Source organism: Coregonus clupeaformis, chromosome 24 (genome assembly GCF_020615455.1).
Source record: "Coregonus clupeaformis isolate EN_2021a chromosome 24, ASM2061545v1, whole genome shotgun sequence".
NCBI classification, from domain to species: Eukaryota; Metazoa; Chordata; class Actinopteri; order Salmoniformes; family Salmonidae; genus Coregonus; species Coregonus clupeaformis.
Window position 1 is genome coordinate 33,102,560 of NC_059215.1, and position 22,809 is coordinate 33,125,368.

The 22,809-nt window shown below is 40.4% G+C and overlaps 2 protein-coding genes across 2 annotated transcripts in view; one reads left to right on the forward strand and one right to left on the reverse strand.

Moving 5' to 3' along the window:
• Window positions 1–6,906, reverse strand: part of LOC121538278 (N-terminal EF-hand calcium-binding protein 1) — a 54,685-nt gene extending 47,779 nt beyond the window's left edge. Inside the window, exons 1-2 of the mRNA XM_041846147.1 lie at window positions 6,622–6,906; window positions 960–984 (exon numbers count right to left, since the gene is read on the reverse strand). Of these exons, the coding sequence (XP_041702081.1) occupies window positions 960–984; window positions 6,622–6,741 (145 nt within the window). The 5' untranslated portion in view covers window positions 6,742–6,906. The remainder of the gene's footprint in view (window positions 1–959; window positions 985–6,621) is intronic.
• Window positions 6,907–7,559: 653 nt separating this feature from the next.
• On the forward strand, window positions 7,560–22,426 carry alas2 (aminolevulinate, delta-, synthase 2). Its single transcript, XM_041846146.2, has 10 exons — window positions 7,560–7,666; window positions 8,863–9,227; window positions 10,374–10,466; window positions 11,057–11,279; window positions 15,949–16,133; window positions 16,504–16,683; window positions 17,011–17,175; window positions 18,367–18,635; window positions 21,170–21,332; window positions 21,724–22,426. Exons 2-10 carry the CDS (start codon window positions 8,885–8,887, stop codon window positions 21,885–21,887), a joined length of 1,785 nt encoding a protein of 594 aa, XP_041702080.1. The 5' UTR covers window positions 7,560–7,666; window positions 8,863–8,884; the 3' UTR covers window positions 21,888–22,426.
• Window positions 22,427–22,809: the final 383 nt, after the last annotated feature.

The window sequence follows — 22,809 nt, forward strand, 5'->3', positions numbered from 1 at the left end:
TAAGAAGAAGAGACTTGCTTGGGCCAAGAAACACGAGCAATGGACATTAGACCAGTGCAAATGTGTCCTTTGGTCTGGAGTCCAAATTGGATATTTTTGGTTCCAACCGCCGTGTCTTTGTGAGACGCAGTGTGGGTGAACGGATGATCTCCCCATGTGTATTTCCCACCGTAAAGCATGGAGGAGGAGGTGTTATCGTGTGGGGGTGCTTTGCTGGTGACACTGTCTGTGATTTAACCAGCATGACTACCACAGCATTCTGCAACGATACGCCATCCCATCTGGTTTGGGCTTAGTGGGACTATCATTTGTTTTTCAACAGGACAATGACCCAACACACCTCCAGGCTGTGTAATGGCTATTTTACCAAGAAGGAGTGTGTTGGAGTGCTGCAACAGATGACCTGACCTCCACAATCCCCCGACCTCAACCAAATTGAGATGGTTTGGGATGAGTTGGACCGCAGAGTGAAGGAAAAGCAGCCAACAAGTGCTCAGTATATGTGGGAACTCCTTCAAGACAGTTGGAAAAGCATTCCAGGTGAAGCTGGTTGAGAAAATGCCAAGAGTGTGCAAAGCTGTCATCAAGGCAAAGGGTGGGTATTTGAAGAATCTCAAATATAAAAAATATTTTGATTTTTTAACACTTTTTTGGTTACTACATTATTCCATATGTGTTATTTCATAGTTTTGATGTCTTCACTATTATTCTATAATGTAGAAAATAGTAAAAATAAAGAAAAACCATTGAATGAGTAGGTGTTCAAAAACTTTTGACCGGTAGTGTACATATGAAACGTAACATATCATACTAAATGGAGAGTCTTGGATTTACAGAATAATACGAAATGCTCTGAGACCACGTTGCAGACACACAGTTCATGCAAGGAGGCCATTTAAAAAACCTTGAAAGCAAATCATTAGTGTGACCATCTTTTTAATATCATAAATTGTACTCACCATTTTTGTCTGCACGGCGAAATATCTGGAAATGAAAAAACAACAAACATTAAATCAAACAATCTACATAATTCATGTTTAAAGCTTCAAATAACAACATTGTGAAACATGCTGTAAAAAGTGTCACAAAAAATCTGGAAAACTTCCTTATGTGGAAAATGTTACACAAAATAAAAGGGTGAGATTCTACCTTGACAAATTAACCAGGATGTAAAAGAACTTTGAGGCACGTTAGGAAAATTAATGTATTTATGAATCAGAGTCCATGTATAATATCATAATAAATGTTTTAGCATACTGCGTTGGTGCACAAGAAAACATTAAAGATGAACTATAATATCCACAAGTATTATTTGTATCTGAGAGAGCTGTCATCTCAGGAAATTATAAACAGTGACATAAATGTTTACCAGGATGTAGCTCTGGAGGAAAGTTTGTCATTTGCTAGGCAAATGATTATTGGTCATTTGAGGAACATTGGTCTTTTGCCAGGCAAAACTATAATAGAGCTGTTCCGGAAAGGTTGCATAAGCACTCAACCTGGTCTCAGAGCAAAACGTATTATATTTTACTCAAATCTGGACCTTTCCATTTAGTATGATATGCTACTTTAAGTTAGGCTACATTACATTGCCCTACCAATGTAATAGTGGTCGTAATTTACAATATAATATGAATTGTAGGACGTATAGTATCCTACATCTTGATCGCACCAGTTTGCTTTGACCCATTTAGTATGATATTTTACGTTCGACAACTCTAGTATCACATATTACGTTCGACTGCTTTAGTATGATATGATTCGTTAGGTTAGGGGTTAAGCTTAGGGTTAGGAGTTAGGTTAATGGGTTAGCTAACATGCTAAGTATTTGTAAAGTAGTAAGTATTTGCAAAGTTGCTAAAGTTGTCCGTGATGAGATTCGAACCTGCAACCTTTAGGTTTTGCTAGACATTTGCGTTATATGCTTACCCATCCACCCAGACCTGTTACAGGAGGGGGTCGCAGTTTCGGAGCGACCCACTAGGTGTCATCCTCCGACAACCTTAGGCACCTCCTCACTCACTGTCGGGACTAATCATCATCCTATTGGTGTCACCTGTGTCTATCGGTTCACCTGTGTATTTATGCCCTCACTTCCCTGTGTTCACTTGCTCAGTTTTCTCTGCTAGTTTCTCTATGTCCAGCAGTACTACTCAGTGTCTGATCGGAGATCTATGTACAGGTACTTGAGAAGTGTTCTCTCTGTTTCGTTATTTGTTTCAGTCTTAGGTAGTATTTCGTATTTTGGCTGTAAGACGGTTTTTGCTCCGCCTTTCTTTTATCGTGATAAGTCCGTTATTTTGTATTTTGGCTTCGGGACCACCAGTAAAGATACTTGTTTCACCATCTCTGCCTACTGCCTACTGTATATCCTGCACTGCACCTGGGTCACACCTCACCCCAACCCTTACACAGACCAACCACCCTTCTTTCATTTTCGCCTTAAGTAACCTACTGTCATACCAAATGTAACATATCACACTAATTTGAGTGTCCAGGATTTACGTAGGCCAATGTAATGTAACCTAATGTAAAGTAAGATATCATACTAAATGGAGTGGCACAGATTTTTGTCAACTATAATACTTTTCGCTCTAAGACCAGGCTGAAGCACCGCAGGGAAAATATTTGCCCAAATGAGGGCTGAATGTTGTGTTAGCACACATGTCCAATCAGGTCCTTCATCAAGTGTTACATTAGTGACACTTTGTCCAATTAATTTAGCTCTATATCCATTGAAACTCCTTTGTGCATTTAAGTCAGTACAAAATCCACTCAAAGACCTAGAGTCCAATGGTTGGCTGAGTGCAGTATTGAGAGCTTTGCACACCGGTTCATAATGGCTACCTATCAAACACACTCGGCTGTGAAGCCAAGACATGCACTGCTGGGTGTCCATTTAAAACATCATCATACCTTCATTCAAGTGAGATCTACTGAGCACCCCATAGTGAATAACTGTCTCAGAAAACACCTAAGACCAGCTCCTTAACTCCCAACATTGTTCAACTGTAGCTCAATGGTTGGTACCAACTAGGCACACACTGGTTGAATCAACGGTGTTTCCACATCATTTCAATGAAATGACGTTGAACCAATGTGGAATAGACATTGAATTTACGTCTGTGCCCAGTGGGTAAGTTCTAATGGTTGGTATGTCCTGCTAGCTATTTTGGGGTGCCTATAAGGCACGTGTCAAACTCATTCCACGGGGGGCCGAGTGTTTTCGCTCCACCCTTGTACTTGATTGATGAATTAAGGTCACTAATTAGAAAGGAACTCACCTGGTTGTCTAGGTCTTCATTGAAACTAAAAACCAAAAACTCACAGACACTCGGCCCTCCGTGGAATGAGTTTGACACCCCTGCTATAAGGGTTGAGTTTAATTTCAGTTCAGTCCGTTCAGGAAGTAAACTGAAATTACAAATCCAATTTCCACTGCTTTTCAATGAGGAATATTGGAATTGGAATTAGAATTTCGGTTTGCTTCATGAATTGAAGTGGAATTGACCCCAACCCTGGCGCATATCTATGTAAATGACATCTGAACTGTCCTATAAAAGGTTCTCCTGCTGACATTTTAGTCCATGTCATGAGGGGCTGATATGGTATCTACCAACTCACCTTCAGACATTCCACATGGTGCCAAACTGTGAGCCTGTCATGCTGATTCTTATCCAGGTCAACAGAACTCAAAGAGGTACACAGATTATACCCCAATTTAGGGTTTTAACCGCTCACACAACGTGTCCTTGTCCCCAACAGCTTCAGAGGGAAATATTAAGCTCGAAAATAACATTGTGTTGTGCAACATGTCTTGAAGCTTGTTTATCATAAACTCTTACTAGCCTACTCAGCAAAATGTAGTGAACCAACCCTCAAACCTTCAGTGCAATGCGCATCACCGCCAATAATACCACAGAGAGGCAGAGGAAATTATTCAATCCGTATCGCGAAAGTTCAGCGTTACAGCGTGATTGAAATTGAAATGCAATGTTCCCGCGTTAGCGGAGGCTGCTTTACGGTAAATGCTGCATATGTCGGCTCATTCAGAATTACCTTTACATTTCTATCACGCAATCTGTAACGCTTCAGCTATACAGATTGAATAGAGCCCTTACTCAACTCTAATGAGGCCTTTGAGAAGAAGGCAGAATAAATAAGTAGGAACATTTCCCTGCAACACTGTACTGAGAGTGCAGCGCCGTTCCCTCGTTAAATCGGAAGGAAAATTAAACGAGGGGGAAAACAACTGCTGTAAGCATCAGGCATAAAAATACAATCCCATCCCCATGTGTAGTGAAAATAATTTAAAACATGGAAAAATGAAGTCAACTCTTTGCTACATCTTTTATATGCAGACCTAGCCTACAGTACTATTTATCTTTAACATATTTATACTTACTGGTTGTACACACCTACTAAACCTTGGTTCGCTTTTTATTAGTCAATATCCTCATTCGCGGAACCCTATTGGAAGTCCAAATGTATTGGATAGTTAGGCTATTGGATAGTCCCCTATAGATTGTCTCTCGTCTACATGCTCAAACTGTCAACAAACTATCAAATGCAACTCTGTTGATCTGCAATAAATAGCTGGCTAGTGTTAAAGTTGAAGCAGCAAAATGTGATAACTGTGAAAGGGATGTGAAGACACTTTAAACTTACTGTCCACAAACCCTAACCTTACCTTACCCCTTAATCCCAACCTCAACACTATACCTACGTAAACCTAACCCCAGCTCCAGCATAGATATAATTAACGCCCCGCCATTGTAGGCTATATGTTGGCCTTGGTTTTATTATTTTACCCCTACTGTTGCTGTCATGAAAACATATTGTTAGGCTATTGTTCCATTGTTTTCTGTTCTGGATATAAAATGAGACAAGACTCTGGGTCCCTCAGAACTTGCTTCTCCTTTGTGCACATCGTATTAAATCTCTGGTTGTCGATCTCTTCTTTGGTCCAACACACACTGTAGACTACACAAATTTCCTAGATCAATCCATTTCTAACAGACTTTGGTTTACCGGCAGCCAGATTGTAAACATCTCCTGAGGTGGTGACAGAATTGTCCAGACCACATAAACTGAGGTGAGACAGTTTTGCCTTTTGCACTACTGTGAGGGTTTTTTGGCTTCAACTGCTTAATCTAGCTGGAGAACAATACATGTGTTGATAAAGCAATGACAGCATGTGTCATTCAAGTGAATTGTTTGTTCTGCCAACTGTGCTTTAAAGGGTTTGGGCTTCGTCTAACTGGAGAACATTAAATTGGCAACCCTGTGGGTTAGACGTCAAGCACAGATGGTTCTATGCATGTAAACTGCTCAATGTGCATTCATTAGGATACAGTAGGATAGATGAACATCCACTACCCAACCATAGAAAAAGCCTTTTTTGGAGATGCCATCTCATATATTACAGTGGACTCAGTGAATGGGAGTTGATTGCATTTCATCCTTTAATGTGCACTTATACTGCACTTACTGCTCCTGTTATATGCCAATTACCTGAATCAGTTAAATGTGGAAAACGCTCTTCTTTAAATCCGATTGGAGGGATATCTGGCTGGCTGAGGCAACAAGACAGTGACGCTATTGAGGATCATTGGTTACTTGCAGTGTCATCTTCTCTTCATCATTTTATTATTATTATGTAATAGCCTACCTGTAGGCAAACAAAACGGGACTTGAAGGCAATGGTGTACTGTAGGCTGGCTTTTATGTAAATTATTAATGACCAATACTTCTTGCTACAGGCCTATCAGAACAGGCTACTCCTTTTTCGGACATGGAGTTTAGATAATTAGTAACATTAATAATGAGCATTGTTATGCTGCTGGAGCAAGCATGACCAATCCAACCCAAAATCTGGCCAAGATGCCTCAACAGACCATTGTCAATCTAGGTCAAGTTAATAGCAGTAAAATCCAAACACTTTAAGCATGCAAGGTTTCCTTATTCCTCCTCTTTCCTGTGGTGTACAATAGAAACATATCACATAAAAGAATAGAACAAAAACAAAGAAAAAAGCATTACGTCAACGATGATCTTGAATTAGTGAATTGGTTAATATTTTATTCATTTATTCATTCATTTATTCCTTTGTTCATCCATTCATTCATTTATTCTACCGCCAATGTCATGACCCTTATGACCATGTGAGATCCAATGGTAGGCGAAATGGTATGCTATATATATAACAGAGCCTAAAGCCGTTTTTTTGTTATGGGTCTTAAAATAAAACATCGAGCAGATGTGTTAATTTTATGTGAGATTTCGTGGTATTGTTAACATCAGATGATTTTCACACTAACAATAACATGCAAGAGTGCAATTAAACAAATAAAAAATCATTATAGCATTATTTGATAGAATTTCTAATGGCTTTTTTTTGTTGGTTCAACAGATTAAAGGTAGGACTACATTAAATTAGACTACTTTTAATGTCGACCTGCAGCATCTTTGAACGCTTTGACAGCTGCCTGGCATATAATTTCAAAGTGCATAATGCCATTGACAACATGATAAAAAATTATGTCAAATGATGCGACATACTCAGTAAAATGCTTCCATTTATTTAAAATATTGACGATGGATGCAGACTGGGCTACTTACATCTTGGAAGATAGAGATTCCTTGGTTTTGGTTCTTCTGCTGGAGCTGCTGCTGTTTCCTGTGGTGGTCATGCTTAGCAGACTGAAGACACATTGTGATCATTTCTGTGCATGCCAGCATCTTGAAAATCTATTTGGATGCAATTAATTAACTCTGAATGAATGACAGTCCTTGGTCCTGTTTATGATGACCGTGGTCTATCCTCTGATTCTGCTCATATGAAGATAGGCTACCGTCTCGCTTTCCGTTCGAGGAGGCTGCTGGCCAGTTTGCACAGCAATTTGATTTGACAACATAAGAAACTCCGGCTCCGCCTTTCCACTGTAACGAGCGAATTGCTATTGATGAAAAGATATGTGGAACGCACCATCTGCTGGCGAGCACTTGTGTAGCCCACATTTTTTAAGGCCATGACACCCAACCTGTCTAATTAACGAGAGCCTTTGAATAAACTGCAATTGAAAAGGAGGAAAATTATGATCATAGAGATACATTATATTTCTACATCTTTATAATTATATAAAAGTGTTATATTTAATTATATGATAAAGATGTGTGTGAGTGATAGAGAGAGAGCCGATAATAATAATAATAATGAGCACTTTGTGTCTTTGGTATGACACAATGTTAAACACAAATTTAACATTCAGATACCACTATAGGCTGGACTGAAGATGTATTTTATTCATACAGTATATTAAGGTTAAGATTAAATATAAATTGCACAGACGTGTTTGTTTTTGTAGGCCTATATTTGACAGTAATTACACTTTTATTAATTGCCTATAGGCCCTACATCACAAACCGCAGCAATTAGACAAAAAGCATTAGGGTTAGGCTATCCTTAAAATCCATCATGTCCTTTTACAACTTGGTTACTCCTAGTCCCCAGCCTGGCCCCCTACGTGAAAACGTATGGGTGTGAACAATAATCATTTTCGCAGAATATTGCATAATGCTGACAACGTCACTGCCCTAACTTTTGACGACAGATGCATCTCTGTCTATTGCTGTTTTGAAGTTCGTCCTCAGTGCAGGTCAACAGGTAAGATGTTCTGAATTATTCTATTTGATTGGCCCTAAGCAATTTCGTTAGCATAATATTATTGCGTATGATACTTCAAATTAGGCAATTCTACACTTACAGGCTAAAGGAACCTATTAAGTAGGCTTGCTGTGTGTCTATATGGTCGTTGACATCTAGCCTACATGTCCAGTTCATATAAATAATAGATAACAGCCAAATACATTTCATGTAGTGCTTCTCATTTTATCATCTCTAAGTGCTAAACAACAACAACAACAAAGACATAAAGAAAGCTATAGAAAATACATAAAGAAGCTAACCCTAAAACCATAGATGAACTACAGGAATGCACATAGTGTGTCACTTGAATGTGAATACATATAAGCTGTGTTTGGTCGTTACTCCTCAAGCATTAGGATCAATGGTTTACTTCCCTGGGACGTTTGACCGAATAATGGCCTCATAGAGCTCAGCTGCTGTGGATCTAGATAGACTAACTTGGAGATCAAACCTTAAACCACCAGAATAAACCACAGATGCTGAGAATTGGCTTCTTATCTCCTAACCGCATTCCAGCTGAGTAGCCTATATTCTTTACATGAAATGCTCGTTAAAGCTAAGGATTAGTTAGTTCCAAACAAAACAACCACTAAACCAATGCGTGCGGAAACCTTTATTATTCTTATAATAATCCGAAATGGCTGGTTTGGATTTTTTATTAATTAGGCTAAGACTTTATAAACTAGTTTGGTCACGGTGACAGAAATAGTATAGGCCAAATATTTCTGTGTTTTGTCATCAAAAACTAAAAGACATCCACGTCGTCTCCTAAGATTCGATTTTTAAATACACTGATGCTCACTAATAATCGTCCACAGTCCCTGAGCAATGACGTCTTTTTGTCGGAATCTTGCTTCTGCACCTCGCAGAGCATGAAAAGCGCGCGCCTGAACAGACAAGATAAGCCGCGCCCGCAGGCGCACCTATTCCATCCACTCTGTATTTTCTTCAAACGTAAATAATGGGCCACACTGTTCCCACATTTCAGAAACAATTTCAAATCCCTAAAACCTTATATTGCTGACAGTTCGATTCAAAGTAGCCCTAAACTGGTGTAAATTAGATGTTGCATAGATACTACATCTATACCATACAAAGTGTCCGAATTTGATGTTTGAAAGGTCTTATGTCCTATGTCTTATGTGTTGATCCAGAGTCAAAACTGCTTCAAGAGTCATGGCCGCTTTCCTTCACCACTGCCCCTTCCTGAAGTCGGCCCCCAAGCCTGTTTTGCTGAGAACTGGGGCCACCCTCCTCTCCATGGCCGACCGATGCCCCATGATTGCCCGCCAGATCACTGTTTGTGCCTCAATCCCCAAGGAGAGGAAGACAACCATCCATTCTACCCAGTCAGCAGGCCTCCTGCCCCTGAGGGTGGACTCAAAGCGTCATTTTGCCCAATCAGCAACCCAGGTGGCTGTCTCCATGTCCAAGGGATGTCCCTTTGTCTCCAACCAGATTGGCATGGTAAGAGCGAGCCCTGAGGTTCAGGAGGACGTCCCGACAGAGTCTAACCCAGGTAAAGACAACACAATAGTAGTTTATTTGTTTATTTGGATCCCCATTGGCTTTTGCAGAAGCAGCAGCTACTCTTCGTGGGGTCCACAAAAAACACAAAACATGACAAGTAACAAAACACTGATACACTGATAGACAAGGGCAGACACACAAATTTAAATACAATGATATACAAACAATACAACTAAAAAAGAATACAAAGAATACAACAACAAAATAATGTGTGTGTTAGAGTGTGTCTGTGTGTGCGTGTGTTTGTGTGTGTGTCCCCTCACAGTCCCCGCCGTTCCAAGAGATGTTGTTTAATACGTTTTTTAAAGGTAATTTTGCTGTTTGCTTGAGTAATTGGAGATGGAGTTCCATGCGATCATGGCTCTGTATAATACTGTACATTGCCGTGAATTCGTTTTGGACTTGGGAACTGTGAAGAGACCTCTGGTGGTCTTGGGTTGGGTTAAATGCGGAAGACACATTTCAGTTGAATGCATTCAGTTTTATAACTGACTAGGTATCCCCCTTTCCCGTTTCCTTTTTGTGGGGTATGTATGGGTGTCTGACCTGAATGTTATTTGATTATGCAGACAATCCGAAATTTTAATCACAGCAATATTTCTCATAAAAACTAGAAGAGAAGCAGTTAATCCCTCAACCAGGAAAGACTGGCATGCATGTTGTTGATGTTAGTTCTGTATGTGCAGTTAAGGGCAAGGTGTGCTGCTCTGTAGCTTTACTAGATCTTTCTTTGCTGCACTTGACCCTATTACCGGACAGTAATCAAGATGGGACAAGACCAGAGCCTGAACAACTAGTACAGTTGATTATTGTGTAAAAAAATGCACATCTTTTTATAACATCTTTTTATACCCTTCCCCATCTTCACAATAATTTTGTCAATATGACTTGACCATGATAATTGACCATGTAATGTTATACCTAGGTGTTTAGCTTCCAAAACTTGCTCAATGGACACAAACACCAGTGCAAACACAGCAGACACACTTTGGTAGACACAAACAACAGGTCCAAGTTCTAAACACAGTGAAACAATGTACACTTGCCCCACTTAAGACAAAGAAACAAACTGGGGTAAAAATAAATGAGAAATACAGTATAGTACAGACTGTTATACCCCTGCTCTCTGTCACAGGTATGCAGAGTTCTCTTTTGAAGGAACTCGAGGACTCCATCATGCCGATGGTCCAAACCCCCAGTGTGTCCCACCTCCTGAAGGACAACATAGGTGAATCAGTTCATAATACCAGTGTGACTCTTTTGCATTGACTCAATCAGAGCAGAAGTTACACTGTAGTTCTACAATAAATTATACTGATATAATACAGTACATCACCCAGAACTGTTTTCAGTCACACTTTATATTAAGTGGTAATTTGATACCAATTTAATGATTATTTCATTGGCAGGTACTGTGTAAATACATTTACATACGTTGTATTACATACAACTTATCTGTTTGCACAGCTTTAAAAGGGAACAGATTACCAAGTATAGGCCTGTTTACAATCAAGTAATCTTATGCAATAATTATGCACAGCGAAATGAGGTTTAAACGCAAGCAATTTGAGTTGATTTGTAAATGGTATGTCAATGCATAGTTGCATAAACCACAATCAGGTATCACAGATGTATCAAGTTACTACCGGTATGTAGAGTGGGACCCAATTTTATTTTCATTCAATGGATACATGATGATTCATTCTTCATCAAATTAACCAAGTTATTGGATTTAAAATCACATAATTTGAGAAACTATATGTATGTCTGTTTCACAACAGAATATCGCTGACACTATTATACTTTTAACCCCTCCAGTTGGCCCCAGTTTCGACTACGATGGCTTCTTCTACAGGAAGATCTTTGAGAAGAAGAATGACCACACCTACCGCATCTTTAAGACAGTGAATCGGCGCGCTGACGTCTTTCCCTTTGCCGAAGACTACTCCATTGCCGGGCGGGAAGGCTCCCAGGTGTCTGTCTGGTGCAGTAACGACTACCTAGGCATGGGTAGCCACCCCCGGGTCCTCAACGGGATTCAGTAAGCCAGACATCAGAATTCTTTCTCAATTCATCTTTTCTTGATCCCTCACATCCTCTCTCCTTGCCTCCTCAAAACACATTGGAGAAGGGGAGGGAGTTTGGACCTTCTCTTCCAATATGGTTGAGAAGGCGGCGAGGAGATAGGATGTGAGGAATCATAGAAACACAAATTGAGATTGAGCCCATGACCCAGTGCAAAAAGACCAAAGTCGAAATTCAACCGACTCAATTCCTTAGATATTCTATTAGATATTCTACATGTATGGCTCATCATACTACATTATATTCTTACGCTACCCCCAGAACTGTATTAGAAAGCTCAAGAAAGTTCAAGTACTGTATTAGAAAGTTCAAAGCAGTTGACCATAGCCAGGGCTAAACTAAATCATGAACAAACTTGCTGTATTAATGATAAAATGTTCCGCATTAGACAAAAACATTACCAGTATGATAATAAACCAAGTAAGCTCCTTGCCTATCAATTGAAAAAAAAAGAAACAATCCGAACGCACGATTAACGCCATTAGCTTACAGAATAACTCAGTCACCTATGACCCAATTTTGATAAATAAAGCCTTTTATGGCTTTTATGATACTTTGTATACATCACAATCCAACTATTCACCTCATGACCTACAATCATATTTAGACAGCATTTCTCTCCCGAAACTATCCAAACCAGAGCAGCCGTTTCTCAATTCTCCTTTTACTCCTGAGGAAGTATTTGCAGCAATTAAATCTATGCCTAATAATAAATCCCCAGGCCCAGACGGCTTCCCAGGTGAATTTTACAAGCAGTTCTGGCCAGAACTATGTCCTATATTTATGGCTATGATAGATTACTTTTATATTAAGGGAATTTTGCCTGATTCTATGAATACAGCTTGTATCAGTGTCTTGCTTAAAAGTGGGAAGGACCAATTAGAATGCTCTTCTTTCAGACGGATACGTTTGTTGAATTTTGATTACAAAGTGGTAACTAAATTGATAGCCAGAGGACTAGAGGTTCTATTACCCTCGCTTATTAAACCCGATCAAACGGGATTTATAAAAAACAGGTACTCATCGGATGTTAGACGTCTGTTTGATGTTATCAACCATTTAAATGAGCATAAGACTCCTTCTATATTGTTGTCATTAGATGCTGAGAAGGCGTTCGACAGAGTTGAATGGAATTTCCTTTTCTCTGTTTTGCAAAAATGTCATATGGATGCTAATTTCATCAAATGGGTCAAAGCGATTTATACCAGTCCCAGAGTTATGGTCTCCACCAATGGTTTAAGGTCACAAGAATTTCCCCTGAGTAGAGGGACCCGGCAAGGCTGTCCTCTGTCTCCCCTTCTCTTCTCGATGGCCGTAGAACCGCTGGCAGAGTCCATACTTTCTAATGAGAGTATCAGAGGTCCCATTATTGCAGATCAGGAACATAGGCTATCTTTATATGTAGATAATATTATATTGTATGTTGTCAATCCAGTGAACTCCATTCCACATATCGTTGATACTAATGCCTAATTTGGTACATTCTCTAGATACAAAGCTAATTTTATCAAATCTAATGCCTGTTTGCTAAAAGCCAGCTAACAGATTAGTTGAGTTTGGTCTGTCCCTTCTCTTGGAAACCAAATGGATTCAAATATTTGAGAATAAATGTTACCCCAGTTCTAAAGAATTATCTAAATTAAAGAAGACCTGATTCGTTGGTCCACTCTCCCAGTAACTATGATTGGAAGGATAAACATAATCAAGATGTTGACCTGTTATTTACCTTATTCTTTATTTTCTTTAAAAAAATAATTGTATTAAGGTTTATATGGTGTAACAAAAATAATCAAGTTCTCTACTCTGCTCAAACCTGAATCTATGGGGGGTCTGGGTCTGCCCAATTTCCAATTGTATTATTGGTCAGCCCAAACTCGCAATTTGTTGTCTTGAACTTTGGACAGACACTATATTCAGATTGAAGCTCAATTTAGCCACCTTTTACCTCTAAAGAATCTTATGTTTGTTAATCGGTTCTAACATATTTGTGATAACAATAAGACCTTTACTATGTACAACACATTAATGGCATGGGCAGACTGTAGAAAGTACTTAGGTATTTCAAACACGTATTCTTTACTTGTGTCTATCTCTTGTAATCCTGACCTGCCCAATGCGTTCTCAAAGGTCGACCTCTATAGGTGGTGCTTGCTGGGTCTTGTGAGGTTTGCTGACCTGGTCCGTAGTGGATAGAATACAATTAAGTAATTTATCGAAATCCGTACTGAATACAACATTCCTGGTACAGATTTTTTTTAGATATCTTCAAATCTGAAATGTTTTCCTTATGATTATCAAAGAAGGAAAGCTGAGATCTCAGTTGTAAGAAGTTGAAGAATTAATAATTATTCTATATCTATCAAAGGAATAAATGCTAAGATGTACCTCACATTATCAAGACAATAGGAATCCACCTTTATTCCTCTTCAAAGGATGTGGGAAAACGATTTAGGTATGGAATTTGATGAGGAGGTCTGGCTTGAGATCTGTAATAAGATACACTACCCACTTACTAGTTTGAATATTAAGGAAAGTAACTACAAATTCATTTTCAAGTTGGAATGTTAAATGAAATCGTATGTTCCCAGACACCTCACCAAATTGCCCGAAATGTTGGACCAGAAAAGGAACCTTTTTGCACCTACAGTATTTTGCCAATGCAATAAGATAATGGATTTCTGGTGATCTATTCATACAACCACTCCTTAATCACATGCCAAATATAAATAATAATTGTACTAGTTGATCCGAAAAGCTCTGAAAATATAACTGTATTATGAAATTGTATCTGCTGCTATTTGTCACCAAGTTATAATGCTAACTACTGTACATTAATTGCATTTGCTGCTGATAATTGTACCTGCTGCTATTTGGTATTTGTTATCTTTATATACAGCTGCAGAAAACATTAAGAGACCACTGCAAAATTATCAGTTTCTCTGGTTTTACTATTTATAGGTATGTTTCTCCCAAATTCCAAATAAAGATATTGTCATTTAGAGCATTTATTTGCAGAAAATGACAACTGGTCAAAATAACAAAAAATATGCAGTGTTGTCAGACCTCGAATAATGCAAAGAAAATAAGTTCATGTTCATTTTTAAACAACACAATATTAATGTTTTAACTTAGGAAGAGTTCAGAAATCAATATTTGGTGGAATAACCCTGATTTTCAATTACAGCTTTCATGCATCTTGGCATGCTCTCCACCAGTCTTTCACATTGATGTTGGGTGACTTTATGCCACTCCTGGCGCAGAAATTCAAGCAGCTCGGCTTTGTTTGATGGCTTGTGACCATCCATCTTCCTCTTGATCACATTCCAGAAGTTTTCAATGGGGTTCAGGTCTGGAGATTGGGCTGGCCATGACAGGGTCTTGATCTAGTGGTCCTCCATCCACACCTTGATTGACCTGGCTGTGTGGCATGGCGCATTGTCCTGCTGGAAAAACCAATCCTCAGAATTGGGGAACAATGTCAGAGCAAAAGGAAGCAAGTTTTCTTCCAGGACAACCTTGTACGTGGCTTGATTCATGCATCCTTCACAAAGACAAATCTGCCCGATTCCAGCCTTGCTGAAGCACCCCCAGATCATCACCGATCCTCCACCAAATTTCACAGTGGGTGCGAGACACTGTGGCTTGTAGGCCTCTCCAGGTCTCCGTCTAAACATTAGACGACCAGGTGTTGGGCAAAGCTGAAAATTGGACTCATCAGAGAAGATGACCTTACTCCAGTCCTCTATGGTCCAATCCTTATGGTCTTTTGAAACCTCAGTCTGGCTCTTCTTTGCTTCTCATTGATGAAGGGCTTTTTTCTAGCTTTGCACGACTTCAGCTCTGCCCCTAGGAGCCTGTTTCAAACCGTCCTCGCCGTGCACTTCACCCCAGCTGCAGTTTGCCATTCTTTTTGTAGGTCACTTGATGTCATCCTATGGTTGTTGAGTGACATTCGAATGAGTTGGTGGTCATCCCGGTCAGTAGAGAGTCGTTTTCGCCCTCTGCCAGTCTGTAACTTTGTTGTCCCCAATGTCTGCTGCTTGACCTTGTTCTTATGAACCGCCGTCTTTGAAATTTTAAGGATGGAAGCAACCTGACGCTCACTGTATCCCTCTGCTAGTAAAGCCAGAATTGAACCCTTCTTTTCCTCACTCAAAACTTTCCTTTTCAGCTCTTTTGGCATGGTCAATAGTTATTTTTTTATTAATATTACTTTTGAGGTACTATTAGCACTGTTTTTGCCATCCAGCTGGTCCTATTGCAAGAGGATAGTGATGACCACAGCAGTCGTTTTTATACTTTTCCTCGTTAAATAAGATTTGGGATGTGATCACCTAATCAGTACCTAATTCAGTAGAATGAGGTGTGCCTGTGTTGGAATTCAACAGACATTGGTATGGAATGGCTGTCATACATGTAGAGATGCTGATTTAAGAAACATTTGCAATGGTCTCTTAATTTTTTCCAGAGCTGTATATATATACATATATTATTTTATTTTAATGTCTTTATAATTGTTATGAAAAAATAAAAATAATAACCATAACATATCTTCTTTGACGTGTTGGAGATGAGGTTAGTGTAAGATGTGATGTTTGACTGTGATTCTTCTTGGATTCTCTCAGGGATGCCCTGAGTAGGCATGGCGCGGGTGCCGGAGGCACCAGGAACATCTCTGGCACCAGTAACTTCCATGTGCTGCTGGAAAAAGAACTGGCCCAGCTCCACCAGAAAGATGGAGCGTTGGTCTTCTCATCCTGCTTCGTGGCCAACGACTCCACCCTCTTCACCCTAGCCAAAATGCTGCCAGGTTAACCTAAACACAGGGCCCTCCCTGGTCTCCATGCTAAAAGTCAAACATTGACAGAGGATAAGAGGTAGCATGGTCCAGGGTCTGTTTGTGCTATCTTGCTAACTTGTGACAATGACCATAGGAGTTGACAAGATAGCACTAACAGATCTGGGACCAGGCTAGATGAGAGGTAGCAATGAGAGGAATAGTCAATACTTATAACGTTTCATTCTAATCAGAACTTCAGCATTGCTTTCAAGGGCAATGTGGTCACATTAGTGCCACCAATCTATTTTCCAAAATATGTTCTTTGTACTATAATGCACACACTCTATAATTGCTGGTAGATGTTAATTCTGCCTTGTGGGCTCTCTGCTTTGAAATACAGGCTGTGAGATCTACTCTGACATGGGGAACCACGCTTCAATGATCCAGGGCATAAGGAACAGTGGCGCCAAGCGCTTCATCTTCCGCCATAACGACAGCCAACACCTGGAGGAACTGCTGAGTGGCTCCGACCCCAAGACGCCCAAAATCGTGGCCTTTGAGACCGTGCACTCAATGGACGGTAAGTGTCACGAAATGGGCTACACGCTCATGTTGCGTGTTGGTTTATCTTTGGTTTTCTTTCATAATATATATTTTGCTAGGGGTTTGTGGTGGTTTAACATGAGATAAGCAAGCAGTATTATTTATTTGTTGCTAATATTGTATGTTACATCCTCTCATATTAATATATTACGTTCAAAAAATATAATATCCCAGTCAGTGTTAATTTTGAGTGCTACACATTTCGTAATTCTGTATTGCTTAGTGCCTCAGTAATGATATCCACGGTCTCTCAGTTATTTACAGTAAAAGGTGGTATATCCTATTTCATCTCACTCGCTCTCAGGTGCTATATGTCCCCTGGAGGAGCTATGTGATGTGGCCCATCGCTATGGGGCCTTGACGTTTGTTGATGAGGTCCATGCTGTGGGCCTGTATGGAGCCCAAGGGGCCGGTGTGGGAGAGAGAGACAACATCATGCACAAGATTGACATTGTCTCTGGAACCTTGGGTAAGCAATAAACAGGTTTGATAAGAGTATCTATGTTTTATGGATTTGTTGTTGTTTTTATAAGTATATTTTGTACCATGCTGTACTGCATTTTATTCTGTACTATTGGTGCTTCCTCTTGCCCATGGCTCACCTAAAAAAGAGATGAATATGTCAACGGGACTCACCTTGTTAAATAAAAGATCAAATAAACAGATGTGTCTGCTTAAACAAGGACAGTTCTTCCCTAGCCCAACGAGGGACATCAGTTGATTCCCACTTATTTCATTTGTTTTATTTCAAGAATCTAAAAAAGTCTAGATTTTTTGTGACTACTACCACAAAGTGAACTAGTAATATGTTTTTATTAATTCATTTAATTATTGTTATTATACACACTTACAGGGAAGCAGGTTCCATAATAGCTATAACCATTTAGTCTCTGTCTGTCTTAGCTTGTTTCAGAGCTAGGGAAATGCCCCTCACAGCAGAGATAGATTTGAGTCTCTCCTTGGAATAGGTCCCATTTAACCAATTAATGCTGGTCATCATGCACTAACTGACACATTTATATTGCTGACATCGCAGTAACAACTTTCATCATGCGCTGGTGTTGGTTAACCGAGGGCACGACAGAGAAAGCAGGCCAGGGGATATACGTATCAGCTGTGGAAGTGCTCCCACACACCCAGTCTGGTCATGCTGATAAGTCTCTCTAGGAGCAGTTTCTGTGGATAGCTCAAGGAATAAGTTGCCTTTTATGCACAGATCTAAGGTCAGCTTACCTTCTCTCAATCCTAACCTTCACCATTTGAAGGTAGAACTCAATATTACTTTAGATCAGCGCTTATAAAGGCTACCTTAGATGACAAGGGGGTATTTAGCAAATCTAGTCTTTGGCCTACTTATTTCAGAGTATGTGGTTGTCAACCTAGCAAGGTCACATTGGGTCACATTCAAACTTGATAAACACTATTTGAACTAGGAATACTCCATCGCTTCCAAAATCCAGTAATAGTGTACACTAACTCCCATAACCATAATGGTTCATTGTGATTTGAGGTGTGTTTGTTATACTATATCTGTAAGTTATAGATACTGTATATGGCTTTATTGTATATATACAAAGCATTCCATTGAATCATTATTTATTCTTCTTCTTCTGTTTCCTCTTCTATTTCTTCTTCTTCTTCTTCTTCACCATTGCTGCAGGTAAAGCCTTTGGCTGCGTGGGGGGCTACATTGCCAGTAGCGCTGCGCTGGTGGACACGGTGCGCTCCTTCGCTGCAGGCTTCATCTTCACTACCTCGCTGCCCCCCATGGTGCTGGCTGGGGCCCTGGAGTCTGTGAGGGTCCTGAGGAGCTCCGAGGGCCAGGCGCTGCGCAGGGCCCACCAGAGGAACGTCAAACACATGAGACAGCTGCTCCTGGAGAAAGGACTGCCTGTGGTCAATTGCCCCAGCCACATCATCCCAATAAAGGTACTGTAAGAGATACTACATTTACACTGCTACTTCATCATTTGTGTTGATAAGGAGACAGGAGGGAGACCATTGTATATGTTGTGCAGAGCATTATGGGTACTGTAGTACATGTTCTATTACTACTACAGCGTTAAGAGCAGTGGATACCCTAGCTATTTCACTCCAGTTATGAGAGTTACTGTGTCATGGCCCTGCCATTTTCTCAACTTCTTGTTTCTCTGGTAGTTCTGTCCTCCTGCACCAAGACATTGATAGTTCCTTCTCAAGCCACCTGTTAAACATTTTAAAAAATCATCACATCCTGATAGTTGAATCATCTCAAATAATAATCTAGTTGACACAAATTAAGCTTCTAAGCATGTGGATTGTCTGTGCACCTCTCATTTAACTGGGTCATTTCTATGACTAAAGGGGTATAGCATTTCTAGAGATTAATTGGTTTGCTTAATATAAGGAATTTGAAATGATTTATACTTTTACTTTTGATACTTAAGTATATTTTAGCAATTACATTTACTTTTGATACACTGCTCAAAAAAATAAAGGGAACACTTAAACAACACATCCTAGATCTGAATGAATGAAATAATCTTATTAAATACTTTTTTCTTTACATAGTTGAATGTGCTGACAACAAAATCACACAAAAATTATCAATGGAAATCAAATGTATCAACCCATGGAGGTCTGGATTTGGAGTCACCCTCACAATTAAAGTGGAAAACCACACTACAGGCTGATCCAACTTTGATGTAATGTCCTTAAAACAAGTCAAAATGAGGCTCAGTAGTGTGTGTGGCCTCCACGTGCCTGTATGACCTCCCTACAACGCCTGGGCATGCTCCTGATGAGGTGGCGGATGGTCTCCTGAGGGATCTCCTCCCAGACCTGGACTAAAGCATCCGCCAACTCCTGGACAGTCTGTGGTGCAACGTGGCGTTGGTGGATGGAGCGAGACATGATGTCCCAGATGTGCTCAATTGGATTCAGGTCTGGGGAACGGGCGGGCCAGTCCATAGCATCAATGCCTTCCTCTTGCAGGAACTGCTGACACACTCCAGCCACATGAGGTCTAGCATTGTCTTGCATTAGGAGGAACCCAGGGCCAACCGCACCAGCATATGGTCTCACAAGGGGTCTGAGGATCTCATCTCGGTACCTAATGGCAGTCAGGCTACCTCTGGCGAGCACATGGAGGGCTGTGCGGCCCCACAAAGAAATGCCACCCCACACCATGACTGACCCACCGCCAAACCGGTCATGCTGGAGGATGTTGCAGGCAGCAGAACGTTCTCCACGGCGTCTCCAGACTCTGTCACGTCTGTCACATGTGCTCAGTGTGAACCTGCTTTTATCTGTGAAGAGCACAGGGCACCAGTGGCGAATTTGCCAATCTTGGTGTTCTCTGGCAAATGCCAAACGTCCTGCACGGTGTTGGGCTGTAAGCACAACCCCCACCTGTGGACGTCAGGCCCTCATACCACCCTCATGGAGTCTGTTTCTGACCATTTGAGCAGACAATTGCACATTTGTGGCCTGCTGGAGGTCATTTTGCAGGGCTCTGGCAGTGCTCCTCCTGCTCCTCCTTGCACAAAGGCGGAGGTAGCGGTCCTGCTGCTGGGCTGTTGCCCTCCTATGGCCTCCTCCACGTCTCCTGATGTACTGGCCTGTCTCCTGGTAGCGCCTCCATGCTCTGGACACTACGCTGACAGACACAGCAAACCTTCTTGCCACAGCTCGCATTGATGTGCCATCCTGGATGAGCTGCACTACCTGAGCCACTTGTGTAGGTTGTAGACTCCGTCTCATGCTACCACAAGAGTGAAAGCACCGCCAGCATTCAAAAGTGACCAAAACATCAGCCAGGAAGCATAGGAACTGAGAAGTGGTCTGTGGTCACCACCTGCAGAACCACTTCTTTATTGGGGGTGTCTTGCTAATTGCCTATAATTTCCACCTGTTGTCTATTCCATTTGCACAACAGCATTTTAAATTTATTGTCAATCAGTGTTGCTTCCTAAGTGGACAGTTTGATTTCACAGAAGTGTGATTGACTTGGAGTTACATTGTGTTGTTTAAGTGTTCCCTTTATTTTTTTGAGCAGTGTAGTTAAGTATATTTTAAACCAAATACTTTTAGACTTTTACTCAAGTAGTATTTTACTGGGTGACTTTTACTTGAGTCATTTTCTATTAAGGTATCTTTACTTTTACTCAAGTATGACAGCTGGGTACTTTTTCTACCACTGCCTACCCCAGAAACAACATGTAATCTATTATCAAAATATTTTACCACTCAAGCTATCTCTGAAGCCTCAGTGCCAGTTTACTGTATGCTCTCTGGCAAACCCTTATTGAATTCCATAAGGAGTTGGCAAGAGAGCAGAAACAGACTGGCTCCCAGGCTGATCATTCTGTACATGACAGTGATGCAAGGATGTACTTTGAACATGTTTGAGCACGGCACACTAAGTTCATTATCGAGATGATAGACTGTATTTGTGTGTGTGTGCATGCATTGTCATTTCTCAGGTTGGTAATGCGGAGCTCAACTCCAAGGTGTGTGACATCTTGCTGGAGCGACACAACATCTACGTCCAGGCCATCAATTACCCGACCGTAGCCCGAGGCGAGGAGCTACTGCGTCTGGCTCCCTCCCCTCACCACAACCCCGCAATGATGGAGTACTTTGTGGGTGAGTGACAAAGCCACCTGCTGCTACTGCTCTGACAGGGTTTCCCGTAGAATTGGCCTGTGTTCAAGCGTCTCAGAGTAGGAGTGTTGATCTAGGATCAGGTCCCCCCTGTCTATATAATCATATTCATTATGATCTAAAAGGCAAAACAGATCCTAAATCAGCTCTGAGACTCTTTGTGAATACGTCCGGTGGTGTTCAACCCATTAATGGTCAATGGTCATATTTGACACATCGGGGGTCTGGAGAAAGAAAACTTCAACTACCAATAGTATCCTTTCTCAGTGTATTCACTGTAGACTTAAAATAAGATACTGCAGCAAATACTATTAGCTGTGTTAGCCGTGACTCACGTTTCTTTGTGTTTGACACGTTTCACTTTTATTGACAGAGAGGCTCGTGGAGGTGTGGCAAGAAACGGGGCTCCTTCTGAACGGGCCGGCGACTGTCTCCTGCACCTTCTGTGACCGCCCACTGCACTTTGACCTGATGAGTGAGTGGGAGAAATCCTACTTTGGCAACATGGAGCCTCAATACATCACTGTGTCCGCTTAGTACAAAACCAGAGGAAGATTTTCATGAACGTATACAGGTAACTTCCGAAATAAAGGAAACACCAACATATCCCTCAATTACTCAAGTGTTCCCATTATTTTGGCAGTTACCTGTACATTCCTATATGTATTTATGTAAACATAATTCATTATACATCATTATCATCATATCATCACTCTTATTTCATACCAGGTTTCATTCAAACAACGTACGTATTATGCAGACTACACATTTTAATCTTATCTCATTCAGTATTTATTTTCTGTGTTTATTGTTTCTAAAGTAACTTGCTATCCCCAAAATAGATAAGATTACATTTATAATTCTGTGAACTAAAATGTGTGCCCCTTTCACATAGTGACTTAAAACGTAAAACCTGCACATGGGCACTTTCTAAAATAACTATTTAATCTCAAGGTGATATTTTGGATTGTATAGATTTCTGTATCAATTGTCATGTGCTTTGGTCACCCTTGATAGTGAAAGACCACAATCATGAGTTGTCTCACTGATACGTTATTGAGGCTGGAAAAACGAAACAGAATCACTATTCAACTTGAATGTAACAAATTGAATGTAAAAAAAAATATTGCTGTAGAAGCAATTTGGTTTATTACACAGGAATTCAAAAATAAATGAAAATGAATTGAAATAAAAAAACTTTGTGTGTAGTTGCATCTTTTGAAAATAGTTTACCGTCTTACTAGTTATGTAGTAAAATAGCAAAATGTAATTACACAGCAATAATTTGTGATACTTGTTTGTTCCTTTGGGATTCTTTCAAACAAGCACCAGGTATCAATATTGTGTTGTACCAGGTATCAATATTGTGTTGAAGTATTGTTCTTTGTAAGCACGAAGGAATACCCATTGTTTCCACGTAATTTTCTATTAAATACCAGGAACAAAATAAGTATCATGA

Coding starts and splice junctions, on each gene's coding strand:
- alas2 (XM_041846146.2), top strand. CDS start 8,885: ATGGCCGCTTTCCTTCACCACTGCCCCTTCCTGAAGTCGGCCCCCAAG. Junction 16,134..16,503: donor CCTAGCCAAAATGCTGCCAG/GTTAACCTAAAC, acceptor TTTGAAATACAG/GCTGTGAGATCTACTCTGAC. Junction 18,636..21,169: donor GCCACATCATCCCAATAAAG/GTACTGTAAGAG, acceptor GTCATTTCTCAG/GTTGGTAATGCGGAGCTCAA.